Source organism: Podarcis cretensis, assembly GCF_951804945.1.
Source record: "Podarcis cretensis genome assembly, chromosome: 11".
Lineage (NCBI taxonomy): Eukaryota > Metazoa > Chordata > Lepidosauria > Squamata > Lacertidae > Podarcis > Podarcis cretensis.
Genome location: NC_137180.1, coordinates 55,439,751 through 55,460,623, shown reverse-complemented (window position 1 = coordinate 55,460,623; position 20,873 = coordinate 55,439,751). Strand labels below are relative to the sequence as shown.

Genomic DNA, 20,873 nt, shown 5'->3' with positions numbered 1-20,873 from the left:
AGCAGTCAAAACCCACCTTTCCAGAAAGGGCATAGGAAAAACTGCCATGACACAGTGAATACCAATAATTTCAGTTTTTCAAACAAACTTCCTTGTGTGGGTTCACATTCTTTTACCATGGGCTAGTATTATACCAGAAAGAAGTGCTTAAAATCATGTCGCTCTATAATTTTAAAGGTGGATTACAGGAGCCTGTCTGGTTATCTTATTGAAATGCACTCAACAGGAGGCCCACTGCATGTTCCAAAAGGCAAGAAATCATATTTTTAAAATAAAAAGCTTTTGGATGTACTGTGCTTCGTGCTCTCAGAACTTTTGAACCCGAGAATTCTTCTGCTTAAAAATGTTAGGAATACATATACACCTGGATGGTGAACTATGTGCTTGTTCAGCGGCAATGTGGGCTGTTGTGTGAATAGTAGGGGAAAGCCACAGAGAGATACTCAAGAACCTACCTACTTTGCAAGGTTATTATGAGAATAAAAATAAGGGACGACACCCTATACAACACCCTAAGCTCACTGGAAGAAGGCTGAGGTAAAAAAAGAATGAATTCACTTCCAGCAAACACAGCAGAGTTACTGACCCTTCAGAGGTGGAACACCCACAAGAATAAACCTTACAAAACAGCAGACATCTCTGAAGGCAGGCTTTTCTTGTTCGTACAAGAAAGTGGCGCAAGTCCCAAGACAGATGGATGCCAACACAACAACATTCTCTTTTCGGGTGCCAGTAAGACTAAACTGTGTCTCCAATTTTCATTTGGAAAAGAATTGGCCTGCAAAGCTATGCTCTTATATAGAAGAGACCACGGTCCCCAAATATTTAAAACAAAAACAACAACAACAACAACACTCCAATTCTTTTGCCTGTCTGTTATTGTTGGAGCTGGAAGAAAGCCCTTCTCCAGAGCGCCAAGAGCAAATTCCAGCTTCTCAAATGTCCTTTTGGAACGATTCGCTACTGTCAGGAAACTACCATCGGCTCAGGGGCGAGAGGGGAAAAGCCGGATGGATTACAGAGAGCCCCCAAAGATCGTGGGAAGCAGCACCTCCTCAGTGGAGGAGAGTAACCACGCCTCCAGTGGGGAGGAGATTCAGGGCTCGGAGGAGGCGAGGCGGTGCCTGGACACCTTGCCTGGGCAAAGCGGGGAGGAGAGAGGTCCCCCGTTACCCATGCCTTCCTTGCGCAGTAGGCTTCTGCGCCAAGAGGGGAAGTGCAGACTGGGCGTCAAGAAACTACTTTGCTGGGGAAGGTTTAAGGACTGCCCACTCGCAGATTCTGCCAGTGAATGAGCCAGCCACAGAATAGTGGCGCTCTGCATGGTGAAGGGTTTTTGGCACCAATAACGAGGCTTTACAGCCAACCAGGGAGGCATTTGCCTGATTGCTCTCGAGTAACCCCCTGATATCCTTACAGCTACCATAAAAGGAATTTGCAGGTGGCATTTCTGACTGTAACACGGGAAACAAACGCTCAGCTGCCTTGCACCGAGCCAGACGACTGGTCCATCTAGCTCAGTACTGCCTACTCTGACTGGCAGAGTCTCTCCCAGAAGGGTTTCAGGCAGGTAGATGGAGAAGCTGGGAAACAAACCTGCGACCTCCTGCATGCAAGGCAAACGCTCCACCACTGAAGTATGACCCTTTCCCTTAATGCTGCCATATTTTTTTTGTAAGAGTTGCAGACTGGAGACTAGTGTTTGTACATTTTGTTTAATGCTGCCTGTTACACTTCAATGAGATTTGCCGTTTTAACTAATGCAATAGCTTTCACACCAGAATGAAGAAACTGTGTCCTACTATGACAGTCTATCCATTTTGTCCAGTATTGTCTACTCCAACTGGCAGCAGCGGTTCAGGGTCTCAGGTAGGTTCTGCTACCTGATCCTTTAAGCTGGAGAGACCAGGAACTGGACCTGAAACCTTATGCACGTAAAGCACCTGCTCTTCCACTTACCTAGGTAAAGGGAAAGGGACCCCTGACCATTAGGTCCAGTCGTGGCCGACTCTGGGGTTGCGGCGCTCATCTCGCTTTATTGGCCGAGGGAGCCAGCGTACAGCATCTGGGTCATGTGGCCAGCATGAATAAATCGCTTCTGGCAAACCAGAGCAGTGCACGGAAACGCCGTTTACCTTCCCGCCGGAGTGGTACCTATTTATCTACTTGCACTTTGACGTGCTTTCAAACTGCTAGGTTGGCAGGAGCTGGGACTGAGCAACGGGAGCTCACCCTGTTGTGGGGATTCAAACCGCTGACCTTCTGATCTCTCAAATTTTCTAAAGGTATGGCCCAGTCTCCTTCCGGGAACTGAACCCAGGACCCCTCACATCAAATTAAGAATCATGTCTTAGACAATAACTCCCACCATTTCTTGACATTGGCCATGCTGAAGGATCTGAAGGACCCCAGGTTCAATCCCCAGCATCTCCAGGTAGGGCTGGTAAAGACCCCTGCCTGAAACCCCCGATTGCTGCTGCCAGTCAGTGTAGACAATACTGAGTCAGATGGACCAATAGTTTGGCTCAATATGAGGCAGCTTCCTATGAAAGGAGGTGCAGAGAAATCAACACACTTTCTCAAATGCCACCCAGAGAAATTAAGAAAGCCACATGGAGGCAAAGTCTTCTTCTTTGGTGACCACTCATAGCCGAGTAAGATTGTATTCCATAAACACGGTTTTTTTAACAATGAGCCCAATTCTGGATCCACACATCCTTCCACAGTGGGGACATTGGTTGGTTCCCGGGTGGGAGTTGATCACAGTGTGGATTTGCCAAGCATGCCTTCCTCTTAGCACTTTTCTCCCTTGTGTCCTGAGTTTGAGTGTCTTCAAAGCCAATGACACCTTTGGTAAAGGCTATTCTCCAATTGGAGCACTCGCAGGCCAGTGTTTCCAAGTTGTCGGTGTTTATACTACATTTTTTTAAGATTTGCCTTTAAACTTCTTTTGTTGACCACCAGCATTGCGCTTTCCATTTTTAAGTTCGGAATAGAGTAGTTGCTTTGGAAGACGATCATCAGGCATCCGCACAACATAACTGGTCCAACGAAGTTGATGTTGAAGAATCATTGCTTGGATGCAAAGTATGATAGCTTCAGTACTATCTGAGAAATTCTACTGGCTTCCTATAAATTTACCGGCATTGTATTATTAAACCCAGGCATGGCTCTTGCATCTGCCTCCCCTCCTCATGCTCTTTTCCATTTATTTATTTCCAGACAGCTGAGATTGTTGATGGCTCTCTGTTAAAGGAAGTTGGAGGCAAGTAAGGAGCACCACCAGGAAATTAGCTCCAACACTGCAGGGCGAGATGGCAAACAAAGCTCAACACTGCCGTCCATAGCAACACCTGACAGCTCCAGAATACACCTCAGGGGTAAACAACACTTTATTAGCATGTAAAGTGAACCCCTTGCCAGTTTTTGTTTTTAAAAGTAAAAGCATCTGCAGAAACGGCAACTAGAAATAGAGCAGTAGAGGTGGTGCGTTTGTGTGCTTAACCCTTTCCCCACATGCAGTTTCCGTATCCATTTTCCTCCTTTATGTCCACCGCAGGGATCAAAATGTGTGTTAGTTAAGGTCAACTTGTGTTTTAACTCACAAACAGGGGTGGGAACCAACACACATGTTCCAGGTTCAGAAGTGGAGTCTAGGAACAACCTGGTGCTATCCAGAGGTTGCTGGACCAACTCCCATCAACCCTAAGCACTGGCCATGTTGACTAGGGCTGATGGGAGCTGGAGTCTGACAATATCAAGAGGGAACCAGGTTGAGCAAGACTCCCAGTATGTTTCTGAGCACAATTCAAAGTGTTCGTGCTGACCTTTAAAACCCTAAACGGCCTTGGCCCAGTATAGCTGAAGAAGTGTCTCCACCCCCATCGTTCTACCTGGACACTGAGGTCCAGCACCGAGGGCCTTCTGGCGGTACCCTCACTGCGAGAAGCCAAGTTACAGGGAACCAGGCAGAGGACCTTCTTGGTAGTGGCGCCCTCCCTGTGGAATGCCCTCCTACCAGATGTCAAAGAGGAAAACAACTACCAGTCTTTTAGAAGACATCTGAAGGCAGCCCTGTTTAGGGAAGCTTTGAATGTTTAATAGATTATTGTATTTTAGTGCTCTGTTGGAAGCCACCCAGAGTGGCTGGGGAAACCCAGCCATATGGGTGGGCTAAAAATTATTTCTTCTTCTTCTTCTTCTTCTTCTTCTTCTTCTTCTTCTTCTTCGAGTCCAAGGAGGAAGACAGAGCATCCACTTCAGGACACATAAGTGGGGAAACACAGTGTTGGCTCCTCTTACAGAAGTCTCTGGCACAGCAACATCTCCTGAGGTGTATTCTGGGGATGATTCCCACACTCAAGACTTTTTCCTTCCAAGGTGCCTTCAGACTATTCTCCTGAACTCAGACAGTTTGGTATGAGGTCTGTGTTGATACTGAGGGGTACGTCTGTGTGTGTCCATTTTGGAATGAAGAAACTACAAGCCTCAAATTGTTGTAATGCACAGTTATTGGCTCACACTTGCATGCATGAAAGGGTTAACCTGAGCCCTCCCTCCCTCTCTGCCCTGCTTCCCAGAAGAAGCTGAGCCGCAACACAGCTCAAAGCTCAAGAGGAAAAACCTACAAGTGAGTGAATCTCTCTAAAAAGATATTTTTAACTGCCTGCATCTTTGCTAACACAAAGTCTCATGACTCCTTTTAAGGAAACCAAGTTTTCTTTTTAATTTGCCTGGAACCCTTTTTCTTCTTTATTTTTACCGCCAACGGATGGATACTTGCTTGCTGTAACCTCTGAAAATCTGAGAGTAAAATCTTCGCTTTTGCAAAGCTAAGTCTCTGTGATTTGTTCTAGCCTAAGTATTTTTGTTAGGAACGTTTGTTTAAAGGTGGATGAGGCCTGAATTTTAATGTGCTTGGAGCAATTGCCATTGTGCTAACTCCACTATGAGAGAGTAAGAATTTCTCTTCCAAACCTCTCTCCCCAACATGAAAGGGCCAAACACCTCACTGTTCCTCTGCTTCAAATTCCACCCTCCCGGTGATCTATGCAAAGGAAAAATTGGCTCCAAAATTGATATTTAAAGATGAACAAGGAAGATACCTGGCAATTGAAATACAAATTCAAGGAGAAAAGTTACTAATTGTTGGAGTTTATGCCCCAAATGAGGGGAAGGCTGAATTCTTTAGGAAGTTGCATGAGACATTAGTTGACTTTTTAGATTATAAAATCCTAATGATGGGAGATATGAATGGAGTTGTCTCAACAAACATGGATAAAGCACAGAGACAAGTGATTTCAAAAGAAGGGAGATTACCAAAGATCTTTTTCGAAATGACTGAAACAATGGATTTGATTGATATCTGGAGAACAAGGAATCCTCTAGAGAGAGAGGGAACTTTCTTCTCTGAAGCAAAAATGACATGGACAAGAATAGACCAAATTTGGATTTCTAGCAGTCTGGCGTCAAGAACAAAAAAAGTAGAAATATGTCCAAAAACGTGCTCCGACCATAATGCGGTGAAGATGGAGATGAAACTAACAACAACTGGATCTTTTAGATGGAGAATGAATGACACCCTATTTAAGGATGAAGAGATCCACAAGAAGGCCCTTAAAACATTAAAAGACTATTTTGAGATCAATAGGAAAACAGATGTGGAAAAAAGAATAATTTGGAACGCAAGCAAAGCCGTGATGCGAGGTTTCCTAATTCAACAAAATTCTATAAAGAGGAAGCAACAAAATGAGAAGAAGGAAAAATTTTTAGAAAAAATAAAAGAAGGAGAGAAGAAGCTGAGGTCCAAACCAAAGTCCCATGAGATTTTGAGAGAAATAAAGTTTTACCAGATGCAGTACATGGAGCTCATGAACCAACAAATAGAATGGAAGATAAAGCAAATGAGACAAAGAACTTTTGAATCAGCGGATAAATGTGGGAAACTTCTGTCATGGCAACTGAAAAAAAGGCAGAGAATGAACACTGTAACAAGTCTAGAAATGGATGGAAAAATTATCCACAAACCCAATGAGATAAACAATTGTTTTCAAAGTTTTTTTAAGAAATTGTATGCACAAGGGCCAATCAATGAACAAGAAATAGAAGAATTCATCAGAAAATACGGTCTACCAAAAATTCCAGAACAAAGTAAAAGGATCTTAAATGAGGAAATAACAGACCAAGAAATAGAGGGTGCCATCCAAAATATGAAATTGGGAAAATCACCAGGACCAGATGGCCTGACGGCCAAATACTACAAAATGCTGAAAGAATGGCTGATACAACCATTGAAGGAAGTTTGCAATGAAATTTTGAAGGGGAAAAAGGCACCTGAATCGTGGAAAGAGGCTTTCATCTCACTTATACCGAAAACAGAGACTGAGAAGAATCAGGTTAAAAACTACCGCCCTATATCTTTACTCAATGTGGATTACAAAATTTTTGCAGACATTTTGGCAAAAAGATTGAAAAGAGTGTTGATAGAAGAGATTCACAAGGACCAAACAGGCTTTCTCCCAGGTAGACATATGTCAGACAATGTGAGGAACATTATAGACATTTTGGAGTTGTTAGATGTTGACATTAACAGGAAAGCAGTTTTGATTTTTGTGGATGCGGAGAAAGCCTTTGACAATATCTGTTGGACTTTTATGAAAAAGAATCTCCAAGGGATGGGGGTAGGTCAAGGTTTTGAAAACGGTATAGGTGCAATATATTCCCAACAAAAGGCCAAGTTAATTGTAAACAATGTGGTAACAGAAGAAATACCCATAGAAAAAGGTACACGGCAGGGATGCCCAATATCCCCCTTGCTTTTTATATCAGTCCTGGAGGTTTTGTTAAACATGATTAGAAAGGACCAGTTGGTTAAAGGAGTTCAGGTCGGAGTTAGACATTACAAATTAAGAGCATTTGCAGACGACCTAGTATTGACCTTGCAACAGCCAGACACTAGTACTAAAAGAGTATTAGAACTAATTGAAATATTTGGTCGAGTAGCAGGTTTTAAATTGAATAAACAAAAAACGAAAGTGTTGGAAAAAAATTTAACAATGGAAGAAAGAGAGAGTTTTCAGAATGAAACAGGCTTGGAAATAACAAAAAGGGTAAAATACCTGGGGGTAAACTTAACATCCAAGAATGTGAACTTATTTAAGGATAATTATGAAAAATGTTGGTCAGATGTTAAAAAGGATCTGGAAATATGGTCAAGGTTGAAACTTTCCTTGTTAGGCCGAATTGCTACTATTAAGATGAATGTATTGCCTAGAATGCTGTTTTTATTCCAGACGTTGCAGATTGTGGACAAGATGGACTGTTTCAAGAAGTGGCAGAAAGACATATCAAAATTTGTCTGGCAGGGCAAAAAGCCCAGAATTAAATTTAAGATTTTAACTGATGCAAAGGATAGAGGGGGGTTTGCCCTGCCGGACTTAAGACTTTATTATGAATCAGCAGCTTTCTGCTGGTTGAAACACTGGCTACTTCTTGAGAACACCGACATTTTGGATCTGGAAGGGTACGACAACAGTTTTGGTTGGCATGCATACTTATGGTACGACAAGGTAAAGGTGTATAAAAGCTTTAAAAACCATATTGTAAGGAAAGCATTGTATAACGTTTGGATTAGATACAAAGATTTGTTGGAAAGTAAAACCCCTAGGTGGGTGTCACCAATGGAAGCTAGGGAAGTAAAAAAGCTTAATATGGATTCTAAATGGCCAAAATATTATGAGATTTTAGAATATGATGGCGAAAGGGTGAAACTTCAGAGTTATGAGAAACTAAAGCCTAAGGTTCGAGATTGGTTGCATTACCATCAGATAAATGAGACGTTTAAACAGGACAGGAAAATAGGATTTCAGAAAGAGAAGTCAAAACTAGAAACAGAATTGTTGGAACCCAATACTAAGAACTTATCAAAAATGTATAACTTGCTGTTAAAATGGAATACACAGGATGAAACGGTGAAATCAGCTATGATTAAATGGGCACAAGATATCGGTCATGATATTATGTTTGCTGACTGGGAACAGTTATGGACCACCGGTATTAAATTTACTGCATGTAATGCCTTAAAAGAAAATATTATGAAAATGATCTACCGGTGGTACATGACCCCAGTCAAGCTTGCAAAAATTTATCATTTGCCTAATAATAAGTGTTGGAAATGTAATGAGACTGAAGGCACTTTCTACCACCTTTGGTGGACCTGCCCAAAGGTTAAAGCTTTCTGGGAAATGATCTATAATGAAATTAAGAAGGTCCTTAAGTGGACTTTTCCTAAGAAACCAGAGGCTTTCCTCTTGGGCATGGTGGGCCAAGTGGTGCCAAGGAAGGATAGGATTTTCTTTATGTATGCCACTACAGCAGCAAGAATTCTACTGGCAAAGTATTGGAAGACGCAAGAACTACCTACTCTGGAAGAATGGCAAACAAAGGTGATTGACTTTATGGGACTGGCCGAGATGACGGGCAGAATCCGGGACCAGGGGAAAGAGACAGTGGAAGAGGACTGGAAGAAATTCAAAATATATCTTAAAAATAATTGCAAAATTGAGGAATGTTAAGATGTCAGGGGGTAAGAAGTAACGAATTGCAGCAGTAAACAAAAAAACTTAAGAAATTTTTATGAAAGGGAATTAAGACAATGGACCTAAGGGTTGCTAAAGAATTATTAAACAAGGATGCAGGGATGGGGAGGTATGGGGGAGTCAAAGAAAGAAGGGTATGAACTGATGAGCTTGAAGTTATACTGTTCTATACTGTTCTTATTATTTGTTTGGAAAATTAATAAAAATTATTATAAAGAACAAATTCCACCCTCCCAATGCTACTTTCCTTTAAAAAAAAATACAATTATGACAGAGATTTCCTGTGCGTATTTGCACATAATGTGTTTGAGCAACACTCCTCTCAGGATGAACACAGACAATCATTTCAGCGTTGAAACTTGAGAGAGGAACTACGTCCAGCACTATAAACAGAAACCTTCCTTTCACCCCTCTGCCACCTTGGGTCAAACAGGACCTGCAGGTTTTTGAACAATCCACAGATCTACAACTCTTGTATAGCCAGGGCAAAACTAGGATGAGGACACATGTCTCAAATGTCAGTCAAACTTGCAAACAGTCTTTAAAAATATTATATAGCACAACAGACGGAAAAGCAGTTCAGCACTTTGCTGAAGGCAGCCCAACACTTTTGCACCCTTCTCATTTTTGCGCATCGAGGTCAAACATAAAAGATACCATGCTTAGTTTGCATTAACACCTCCGCCAGGGAGCTCAAAGGAGTATAACTGCTCGGTCTTGCTCTTAAAACTTGCTTGAAAGACAAAACTGCTATGGAGACTCTCATCTCGGGGGTCTCTGCCAACGCCAACTCGTCAGCAACTTCCGACTGCAGCCCAGGCCAATTTCAGTACAGGAGTGGGTGGATTAAACCCCAATTAAGCCCAGAGAGCTTCCCTTGCTCACAGCAGTCTCAAACTTGGCTCAAACGCTGTTGTCAGGATGATTAAGTTGCACTGCAAGTTAACAGCGGTAAAAAGCAATAAGATCAATAAGGGAGGCACAGTAAATGAAACTTTTGCTTCCAGAAAGAGAAATAAAAGCACCTTTTTAAGGGCTCCGGTGAAAGTTTTGGGAATTTGCTGATGCACCATCATCTGTCGCTAACCAAGGATGCTGAAAAGGTGAGGGGAGCTTCTCTGAAGACTGAAGGTAAGCAAAAGTTCAGATGCAGCCACAGGCTCTGGAATTCTGCACTGAAAGGTCCAACATCTCAAAACCACAAATCTTAGGACAAACAAGCCTGAATTCTACAACTGGAGCTGAGACACAGAAACATCAAACTCGGGGGAAGTCTGCTCATGGTTTTGAAGAGGATGTTGTTGTTTTTTGAAGGGCAACAAAAATATCGCATGCAGGGTGGTTGGAAGGATATGGACAGAAACCAACCCAAATCTAGACCTGGAGAGCGTGGAGATGTTAGAAGAAGAGGGAACGAACAGACAAGGAACAAACTGGAAGTATTTATACCAAACGCAGCCAGGTAGGCAAATGTCAGTTGCCCTTGGACAAATGCTTGCAAGCAGCTCCCACGATCTCCTCCTTCCCCAAGGCTCCAAGAGGGCTTATCTTGCGAAAGGAAAGAGGCGGCTTTGTGCACTCCCGGTTGTTCCCAGTAAGGATTCTCTCTCTCTCTCTCTCTCTCTCTCTCTCTCTCTCTCTCTCTCTCTCTCACACACACACACACACACACACACACACACACACACTGCAGACTGAACAGGGACTAAACATCCAAGCCACCTCAGTGGGAAAATGGTGCTCTGCATTCCAATTCTCAATGTGGACAAAGGCCTTCAAAGGAGACTTCTCCATAGTATGAATCACACTCTGTCAGGGACTAGGAGAGCCCAAAAGCTTCTGCTGCTGCCCTCCTTCTGACCCAGGAGGGGAAGAGGAAGAGGAAGGCAGTGTCAGCACCAGAATCCCCTTTGCAAGCATGTAACCAGAGGCTTCACCTTGCCTGACCATCAAAGGAGCCCGTGTTTATCTGTCTACTTATATAATTTATACTCTGCTTTTCTACATGAACTCAAAGCAACTGTGCAATGTCACACATTTCCATTTCCTTTAGCACTTGGCAGGCTTCTTTTTCAGTGCCAGATAAGTCAACAAAGCTAGTTTCCAGTCCAGCAGGTTCCAAAGATAAGTCCTAACTGCGACCGTGTGAATGTATCTGTAAGTGAGATGGAAGGGCTTGGCAGGGCCAGTGCTACTACCATTGTTGGCCTGGCCCTGGGGTTTGGTTTGAAGCATCAGCATTCATCCAAAGGGAAGGGGAGAAGGGTAAAAGAGAGAACTAGAAGCCACGAAGCATGAACAGGCAATGAGAAGCAAACCCTCCTCAAACCACTAGCTTCTCTACCAGGCTATCATCATTACTAGTCTTCATGAATAAGCAGAACTGATAGCAGGAATTAGTGCACCATGGCAAATGCACGCTCAATTCCCCCCTGCAACGAAACCACGTGGACTAGGAAACTGCTCAAAAAGAAAGGAAGGAAGAAATTAAGTCGAAAACCTTGGTATTCGGCAGAAGCTGCTAGGTTCAGCATTCAGTAGCAAACATTTTACTCCATGACACCACGCCAATCGTGAGGATTTTCAGAGCCTGTCTGCCAACCAAATTTGAGTGCTTTCTTACATGAAAATGGGATAGCTTTGGTTTTAGTGCACAAGTCTGTCTGCAGATGGGGTGAGCAATTATTCTACTCACCTGGCCATTTGTTTATATGCTTCTTCTGCAACTGCAAATATATGAGGATCCATGTCCCCCATGTTTTGGCCGCTGTATGCATAGATGACATCTTGACCATAGATTGGCAACTGTTCGTAGGGATTGATGGCAACAAGCACAATACCTTGAAAACATGCAAGCATGCAAACAGTTAGAAGCCAAAGAAGCCAAATTTTAAATACATTCTAAAATAAGAACTACCAATCAACTTTGAATCACTTTTCTGCTACACAAATGATGATGATGATGACGATGATGATGATGATGCTGTTCCAGCCTAGCTGTGTTTTGTAGACCATGGTTTCTGCGACATTAACATATGAGAGTGCTGGAGGTGAAATAGTTAAACAGGTTACCCAATCAGAACCCAGGGGGTGGAGTCAGAGGGACTATAAAACCAGCTCTGGGAGGTGCGAAGGGAGAGTTTGTTGGGAGGTTGGTTGAAGTGGGAGTGAATTGGGATAGAGTCTGTGGGTAGGTTGAATTAGTGTAGTGAAATAAGCTGAGTCGGGAACAGTTAGGTGCTAGGAAGACAAGTAAATATCTGAGATGTGGTTTAGTGAGTGAGAGCAGGTAGTTATAAGTCTGGATAGGCAACCCATGATTGTAATTGACCGATACCGTTTATGAAACCACACGCTTGTTAAACTGCAATAAATAAACAGAAGTTTATGTTCCAATTTAACCCTGACTGGACTCAGTAGGTCCTGGGTGGTGGCAGCAAGAAATAAAGTGGTGGCACAGGGATCAGTAGACGGTGAAATGTCCGGGGACCCTGTGTGATCGCCGCAGTTTCTTACTCTATGGCCACCATATGGGAATATATTTGAAAGGCTTCCACATTTCAAGTCACCTGCTACCACTTTGCCCTCTGCAACCATAATGCAGCAAAGCTACAACTGCACATGAGAGAGAAAGGTGCACTAAGCCACAAGTTCTTTAGCACAGCCATTTGCACTGCTGAAGAGGCAAGCAGATTTTCAGTAAAGTACAAATGCAAGTGGGTTGCCTCTTCAGCATGTAGAGGACTTATTTTTTTAAAGGCAGCACTCTTCTTCTTTAGCATTTTCCTCTATTATTTTCAGGATGGTTTCAGGAGCACAGCTGTCCCATACCATTATTTAATAAACGCAATCAATCAATCAATGCTGAAATCTAAGGGTATCAGTGTTTTTCTCAGGGCAGGACAAGACAAGAAATGGCTTTTTCCTAGAACAAACAGTTCTCTGTGCTGCAGGATTTAAAAAGAAACTGGAGCACTTATTATACCACAGCTTTTGACTTTAGAAAAAGCCCTCAAGGTGACTTACAAAAGAAAATCCTGTAAAGAACATAAAAAAAGTACAGGGCAGGATTCGGAGATACTTCTTTGATGTGCGGAGAGAGCTTATATCCTGCCAAGAGAGATGTACATTTCCTGCTCATCTGTCTGCCTCATCATGTATGCGAGTTTTCGTTTCTATAGTTCTGTTATGAGAGATGCTTTCAGCCCTTTAACGCTGTATTGTCTGTCTCTAAAAAAAAGGTCATGTTTGAAGTAGTTTTTGCTGATTCATGAATGGACAGACATGTCTATCCTTTTGAAAACAAACAGAAAATCTCTAGTGCAGCAATAAACTAAGCTATCTGCTTTAAAACCTAGTACAGACTTACCGTATTTTTCGCTTTGTAAGACGCACCTGACCATAAGACTCCCCTAGTGAATGCAAGGGAAAAAATATTCTTAAAAGGGAGCGCTGAGTAGAGCCTCCCGCCTGCATTCGCTCCATAAGACGCACACACATTTCCCCTTACTTTTTAGGAGGGGGAAAGTGCGTCTTATGGAGCAAAAAATACGGTAGTTATCTGGAAGCCTCCAGATATTTTGGACGACAATTTCTCACAGTTCCATCCAGCATGGGCAATGGCCAGGGAAGATAGAGGTGGTCTCAAGGAGCAAGACATCTTGATCCGGAATTAATAATTGCTGTGTTACTCTGGGCTACTTGTCTTTTATTGGTTTTTTTAAAAAAACAATAGGGTGGTGACAGTCACAATGATCTCTTCTCATGTCTCACACCCCTGCCACCTCCTTCCACCCCCCCAAAAAAAAAAAATATTGAAAGAAATGGCACATTGCAACACTCACCACAGTAGGTGTAGATGTGGTTTGATTCCAAGAATCGGACTTTTAAGTTGTGCAAGACCGCAGGTTCGTGGAGGTAACTTAAAGCTGTCAGGTCGTTTTCTCCAACCAAAATATCTGGATTTCGCAAGAAAGGAAACTTGTTGGCTTTAGCATCAATAGGATATTCCAGAAGCTGAAATAGGAAAGAAAGAAAAATGTTGTTGTCATTGTCCTTTCATTTCTATAGCACATTATAATTGCAAGAAAAAATCTCAAAGCAGTTTACAACAAGTTAAAAGACCAAATAAAACAACAGTGGATAAAATAAATTCAAGCTTCAAGGAAAATAATTTCAAATCCTTCTCTATGTGGGATTCTGCTCTCCCCATATTTATTTATTTACCTACTTAATTTATATAGCTGCCCCATAGCAGAAGGACTCTAGGAAGCCAGTGTGGTACAGTGGTTAGAGTGTCAGACTAGGACCAGGGAGATCAGGGTTCAAATCCCCCCTCAGCCATGAAGCTTACTGTGTGGCCTTGGTTCTCAAACGCCTTAGTTCTCAAACACTTTGGTTCTCAAACTCTGAAGACCCGGAAATAAGTGTTCCGGTTTTCAAATGATTTTTGGAAGCCAAACGTCCGATGCAGTTGTCGGCTATTGTTTCCGGGGCACCTGCACCAATCAGAAGCTGCACCTTGGTTTTCAAACATTTCAGAAGTCAAAAGGACTTCTGGAACGGATTAAGTTTGGCGCTTTTGTTTTTGCTATTTATTTTGCGTTTTTGTGGCTTTTTTGGTTAATTTGTTTTTGTTTCTGTGCGGAACCCAGTTCAGCTACTGATTGATTGATTGATTGATTGATTGTGTGACTGCGGAAATGGAGAAAAGCCCCCCATCCAAACAATGACTATCATCAGTGCAGGGAAGAAAAACAAATAAATTTTAATTTTTATCATCTACAGTACTGTCTTATTTATTTTATAATACAGTACATTGATGGGACGCGGGTGGCGCTGTGGGTAAAACCTCAGCGCCTAGGACTTGCCGATCGCTTGGTCGGCAGTTCGAATCCCCGCGGCGGGGTGCGCTCCCGTCGTTCGGTCCCAGTGCCTGCCAACCTAACAGTTTGAAAGCAGCTCTGGGTGCAAGTAGATAAATAGGGACCGCTTACTAGCGGGAAGGTAAACGGTGTTCCATGTGCTGTGCTGGCTCGCCAGATGCAGCTTGTCACGCTGGCCACGTGACCCGGAAGTGTCTGCGGACAGCGCTGGCTCCCGGCCTATAGAGTGAGATGAGCGCACAACCCTAGAGTCTGTCAAGACTGGCCCGTATGGGCAGGGGTACCTTTACCTTTACCTTTTTACATTGATTATTGCTTTCATTTTATGGATCAATAGTCTCGTTAGATAGTAAAATTCATGTTAAATTGCTGTTTTAGGGGTTGTTTTTAAAAGTCTGGAACGGTTTAATTCGTTTTGCATTACTTTCTATGGGAAAGTGCGCCTTGGTTTTGGAACGCTTTGGTTTTGGAACAGACTTCCGGAACAGATTAAGTTTGAGAACAAGGTACCACTGTAAAGAAGCTTTAGAAAGGTAGAGCGGCCAGTCACCACCCCGGCATGCAGAGATCACCACATGGTCGCAATTGGACCTGTGAGTCACAAAATGTAAGCCTTCCCCTGTTACAGGTATACTGCCTCTGGATTTGGAGGCTTCATCAACACGTGTCAGAAAACTCGACAGCAACATGGGAAGGGAAGGGTAATAAGCTTTAGTGATGTCCCTGTCTGCCCTCTGCTGTGTGTGGCCAAGCCCTCTGTGCCTGAACCAGAACAGCTTCTTGGATGAAGTGAGCATCCTGGGAGTTCCCTTCCTGCTCTCTTGATTTGACAAGAGGCATCCATTTTTACTTTTTGCCGGAGGAACTTAACCGTCAAAGCTTTCAGGGGACTCGTGCAAAATTAATCCGGAGCATAAAGCAGATATTGAATGTGATATGAGACGCCCCGGTTTAAATAAAGATGCCGCCTCATTTCTCTTGCCTCCGCCCCCCACCTCTCTCAAAAGTAAAAAGGAAATAGCACCCTGGGGGAGGTGACAAAGGTGTTTACAGATAAAAGGAGGAAATATCATGCTGCTTTAGTCTAATTTGGAAGCACGGCTGTTCGGCTGAGACAGAGCCAAAAACTCTTTACCATATGGCCACCCATATGTTGGAAATGACACAACGGCATGACTCATAAAATCTCTTCTGAGAGTTTGCTTTGTATATTTTTTAAAAAGGCTTCCCCTATTCCTTTGCTTAGGGGAAGGAGGGAGGAGAGAGGGTTAGGTAAGGCAGATGAGATGTGAAGTTTTATCAAGAGATAACCCAAGAACAGTTCTTTGCGTATTCTTTTGGAATCGTATGTAAAAATGCAAATAAAAGTTATTAACCATAACAACGGCAAAACAATAGCTTCAACGCGGAAAAGTCTCGGTCACCCATCTGCAAAATATCTAAATCTTTCTTGTGAAGGATGAGGACTGATTTTTCTCCCCTTTTTACCCAGCATTAAAAGGGGGGGACGCAGGTGGCGCTGTGGGTTAAAGCCTCAGCGCCTAGGGCTTGCCGATCGAAAGGTCGGCGGTTCGAATCCCTGCGGCGGGGTGCGCTCTCGCTGCTCGGTCCCAGCGCCTGCCAACCTAGCAGTTCGAAAGCACCTCCAGGTGCAAGTAGATAAATAGGGACCGCTTACCAGCGGGAAGGTAAACGGCGTTTCCGTGTGCGGCTCTGGCTCGCCAGAGCAGCGATGTCACGCTGGCCACGTGACCCGGAAGTGTCTCCGGACAGCGCTGGCCCCTGGCCTCTTAAGTGAGATGGGCGCACAACCCCAGAGTCTGTCAAGACTGGCCCGTACGGGCAGGGGTACCTTTACCTTTACCTTTTACTAATAAAAGGGGCTAGCAGGAACATCAGCACAGTAAATGCAACATATATGAATCTCAACATAATTAGGAGGCTCACCTCCCCCTCCATTTTCATGCTCATATAATTAATTAAATAAATAAATAAATAAAATTTTGGATGCTGCCCTATACCTGCAGAGTTCACAACACAAAATTGCCACCCCACTTCCATTTTTAGAGTAATCCATAGTTCGGGCATTACATTTGCGCCACCAACTGCTGCTGTTTAGCTGTAAAGCAACACTCTGCAAACCCGTGACAAATGGCAGAACGCAGAGTTTGGCGCTATCTGTGCCTCGCATTAACAATGGAAGATACATGGTGCTACGTGCAGGCTGGTCCCGGCTTGCGAATTGGCATCTTGTTAGCAGAACGTGAGCACCCTACGCCTTCATGTAGCAAGACAGCAAGCCACCAAGACAGATGACAATTCCAGAAGAGGAGTTAAATTGCAAAGCCCCATCGTGGGAGAAAGACGCATCAGTTCTGACAGCATGAAGCAGAAGATGAATGCAACTATTCAAAACTTTTTTTTTAAAAAAAGCAATGATTTTATATAACACAGAGAGGCAATGTTCAGATATGCTTACAAGCAGTGGAGGGGCAGAAGAAATTTATTGCAACGTTCTACCTTGTCCTGTAAACCACTGTCTAATACAGGGGTGGGATAGCTCAATAGGTAGAGCAAGCCCCACATTGGGGAAAAGGTTTCTGCATTGCAGGGGGTTGGACTAGATGACCCCCGTGTGCAGAAATGGGCTCCCCGTCCCTGCTCATAATATTTAAATGGGTCTCCTGGCTTTTCTAAATAATAATTTTGATCCTCAAAATCTTAATGGCCTTGCAGTGTACAATCTCAAAAGGATAGATCCAAATTTCACTTGCTGTAAGCATGGGCTTACTCCATAAGTGATTTGGCAACAGCTGTTCACCACAATTCATTAGGTCTAGTTGGAACATAAATAATAATTTGACAGCATTGTCACATCACTCGTTTACCCTTAATCTCACATTTCCTGTTATGAATTTTGCCTCTAGTATCTCTGCATAGTGCCTCTGTTCTATTGCCCAAGTCCAAAAAGTCCAGGGAGACCTGTGGGGTGGGGTGGGGTGGGGTGGGGGTTCCTCTGATCCCTTTCCTAATTTCTTTGGCTTCCGTTTAAAAGAAAAAGAAACTCTTCAGCCCTTTACTCATGGATATAAAAGCATGCAGGCAACATTCCACAAAATTGCCCATTAAGGTAACAAAACCTGGAAGCTGCCTTTCAATATCTTGGCCCATCAGTGCAAAGGCACAGGGTTAAAAGACAAGAAGCAAGTTCTCGGTTTTGTTTTTAAGAAAGCTAACTATATTTGAATGCATATCTTACAATCATCAATCTCATTTGCAGGGTTTGCACGCACAGTAAGCTACAGTTAATGTGTTACCATGAACTTGTCAGTCTTCCCCACTTTGCTCCTCTCTGCTTGAGCTGGACAAAAACAAACCATACTCCCTTGTCTTACTCTTACATCCAAACCAGGAGCTGTGGTTTGTTTTGTTCCCCAAAAGCTATGATCTATTGCAAAGGTTTGCTCTTGGCTCACCGGCCATAGTTTCTTTGAGCAAATCAAGCCACAGCCCAGATCACAAGCCAGGGATTGTGATCTGCAACCAAACAGCCAAGAATTAGGAGTGCTCACAGTAAACTATTAAATATGGTTTACTGTGATGTCTAAACTGGACAATGGTGATTTCCCCCCCCCCCCCAGTTTCCATCATCAAAGAAGGCCCAACAACATTTGAAGTCCTTATGACTAAAGTGAAAAGGCCTTCTGCTGCTGAAATTCAGCTAATTCAACAGTTTCAAATAAAACAGTTTCAGATTACAAACTCTGCAACCGCGAAGAAATAATGAATACAGGCAAAAGCTTAACAAGGCCAGTTTGCAATCAGAATCTTTGAAGGCCAACAGAAATAAAAAGGATGCTAAACACAAGCAGATACATCAACTTCCCCTCTTTTATTTAATTTTTGTATTATAATTTAAAAAAAAATATATTGACAAATCCAGAAATTAATGGTGCGAGCATCCATATTAGCTCTACTTTGTCTGCATTCAGAACAGCAGCGGCCGTGCAGTCTTCTCCCACTCAGCCAAATCCACATTTGAAAGGAAGAGCCTTTGGGAATTGCAGTAGTCGCAAACCCAGCATCACTCCCCTGCCATGAATGCGCGAGGCTGAAGCAAGCCAGCCACAAGGGACGCAATTAGCACCACCTGAGGTTTACCCAGCAGGTCCTGAGCAGAAGCATCTACCCAGCTTGTTTTAGCAAAGATCACAAGTTTATTTGCCAGAGCCCGCACCAAAGGCTCTTTGATTGTCTGGGACTGTTGGGTGCGATTTTTCGAAAAGCAACACAGTACCCAAAGTCATTACTCGCAGAGTTCTTTCCTGCTCTGCCTGGTGCCGGTGAACAGCAAAACGGCAGGCAGCTTGGGCGACAAGGTTGTAAGAAGCACTTGGGTGATCAGATAACACAGCTCAACATCCTCTCTCTAACAACTGATAGCAAGCAAGGGCATGATGGATGGCCAGCCGCCTCCTGCAACTGGATTCAGGATCTGAGAAGCCTCAGCAAGCCCAACCTGCCCCTTTTGAACCCTGAAAAGCAGCTCACAAAGCATGGGGTGGGAAATTTAATGTTTTTGTGGTGGAGCCACAAGTGGGCAGGGTGAGAACCAAAAGCAGTTTACTGTGGGCCCCTTAAGCTTCGCAGCTCAGGCAGGGCTGAAAATTAGCTTTGTACAGGCTTTCCGCAGCTAGAATTTAAGCTCCTAAGCCAGGCATGGGCAAACTCAGCCCTCCAGATGTTTTGGGACTACAACTCCCATCATCCCTAGCTAACAGGACAGGGATGGTGGGAATTGTAGTCCCAAAACATCTGGAGGGCCGGGTTTGCCTATGCCTGTCCTAAGCTATTAGTTATCGCAGGTTTTTGGCCCCTATCAAATAGTGTCTTTACTGTGTCCGTATCAGTCTGTTTCTTTAATTGCATAAGAGTGTTAGTTATTCTTGAGGGTGTATGGGGTGTTAGGGAAAAGGTAGTATCTCAGATAAGGGGTATGTTGTTCTCCTTCTGAGGTAGTTTGTCCACCTTAGGTCCCCACTCAGCTCTCACCGGTGGCTCCATGTCAGAATGTGACAGTGGCCAAACCATGGGAAACTGCTTCAGTTGGCCAGTTTGAGGAGATTTCACCCCTCCCATATCCAAGAATCTCCTGAGGAGCCTGCTGATTCTACAGAGAGGAGGAGCAGTGTTCTGCTTTCTACTTAGTCAGTGAGTGAATCAGTCAGCGAGTGAGTCAGTCAGTGTATCGGAGAGAGAGTGTTAGAGATCGTGTCTAGAGATAAGGTTGCTGCTAAGAGCAGCTGCAGACTCTCAGTGTAGCATTGATTTATGCTTAGATCTTTTAGCTCTGTATATAGTTTTGTATCATAGTTGTAGCTATAGAATAAAAAGAAGATATTCTACAGAGCTACTCTCCGAGTGGTTTATACTCTGCAAGACTCTGCAAAACTCTGCTGCGCAACGACTGTATTATTGTGCAAGTGAATCCGGTGCTCTCAGCTCTAAGCTGTGAGTCCACAGCACGGTGACCTGTCCCTGTGTGAAAGGTGGTCGCTGGCAGTGCTACCCAGCTCGCCTAGCCCAGTCGGGGTTGTAGTGCATGAGTTCCGTTGGTGCACTGGCTCAAGGGCGATGCTGACACAGTTAAACCAGGTGAGGGTAGCTGATGGATCTCAAATCCTCAGTGAGTTAGGGACTTCCCCTGCATGTGAAGACAGGCTCTGGTGAATTGAGCGGATGAGATTAATAGTTGGTCCAGTGGTCAAGAAGGCAGTTTCTGCGTGTGCTGTAGAGGGAAGTGATGGGGTTCATCAACCTGGGAAGGTAGCCCATGTAGGAGAAGGAAAACTCTGATCCTAAACCTTCACTGCTTTTTATGGGGGGGGGGGGAGAAAAGGCTAGGGAGTAAACCTTGCACAAATCCAGAATGGAGTACGCACCACAACCTATTTTGACAATAAAATGCTTCTTCCAATCCTGATTTCAGAGGGTGGAGGGAACCCTGTGGTTGCCATGGAAGGCCTATGTGAGAACATGTGCGCGCTCCTAGGCACTATGTTGGTAATCCAAGTTCTGACAGGCTCTGTGCAAACAGCTGTGCCACTTCATTTCCTGCCATGGAGAATCTGAGGAGGTGGCTAAAATCTTGAAAACTTACTGTTAGTTTCTGTTTGCCACTGTGCAGTGCTTTGGAGTCACAAGACTCTGTTTACATTCCAGAGACATTCCAGGCTGTTGGAAGTCTCACGGGAGACGGGAGACGGATGTGACGATACTGGTTTTCCTGTTCCTTTCTTTGTTCAGTTGCACTCTGCTCTCACAGGGAGAGGATGCATTTTTCTTTGCTGTCTGCGTAGCTTAGAAAATAAAGCATAGTGATGTAGCCATA

General features: G+C 43.7%; 1 protein-coding gene across 3 annotated transcripts in view; it reads right to left on the bottom strand.

Annotated features, from left to right (window-relative positions):
• The window catches only part of MYO5B (myosin VB), a 320,955-nt gene that overhangs the window by 202,050 nt on the left and 98,032 nt on the right, over positions 1-20,873 (bottom strand). For all 3 annotated transcript variants that reach the window (XM_079994667.1, XM_079994668.1, XM_079994669.1), the window contains exons 3-4: positions 13,442-13,613; positions 11,293-11,437 (exon numbers count right to left, since the gene is read on the bottom strand). In XM_079994667.1, coding sequence (XP_079850793.1) covers positions 11,293-11,437; positions 13,442-13,613 — 317 coding nt within the window. The remainder of the gene's footprint in view (positions 1-11,292; positions 11,438-13,441; positions 13,614-20,873) is intronic.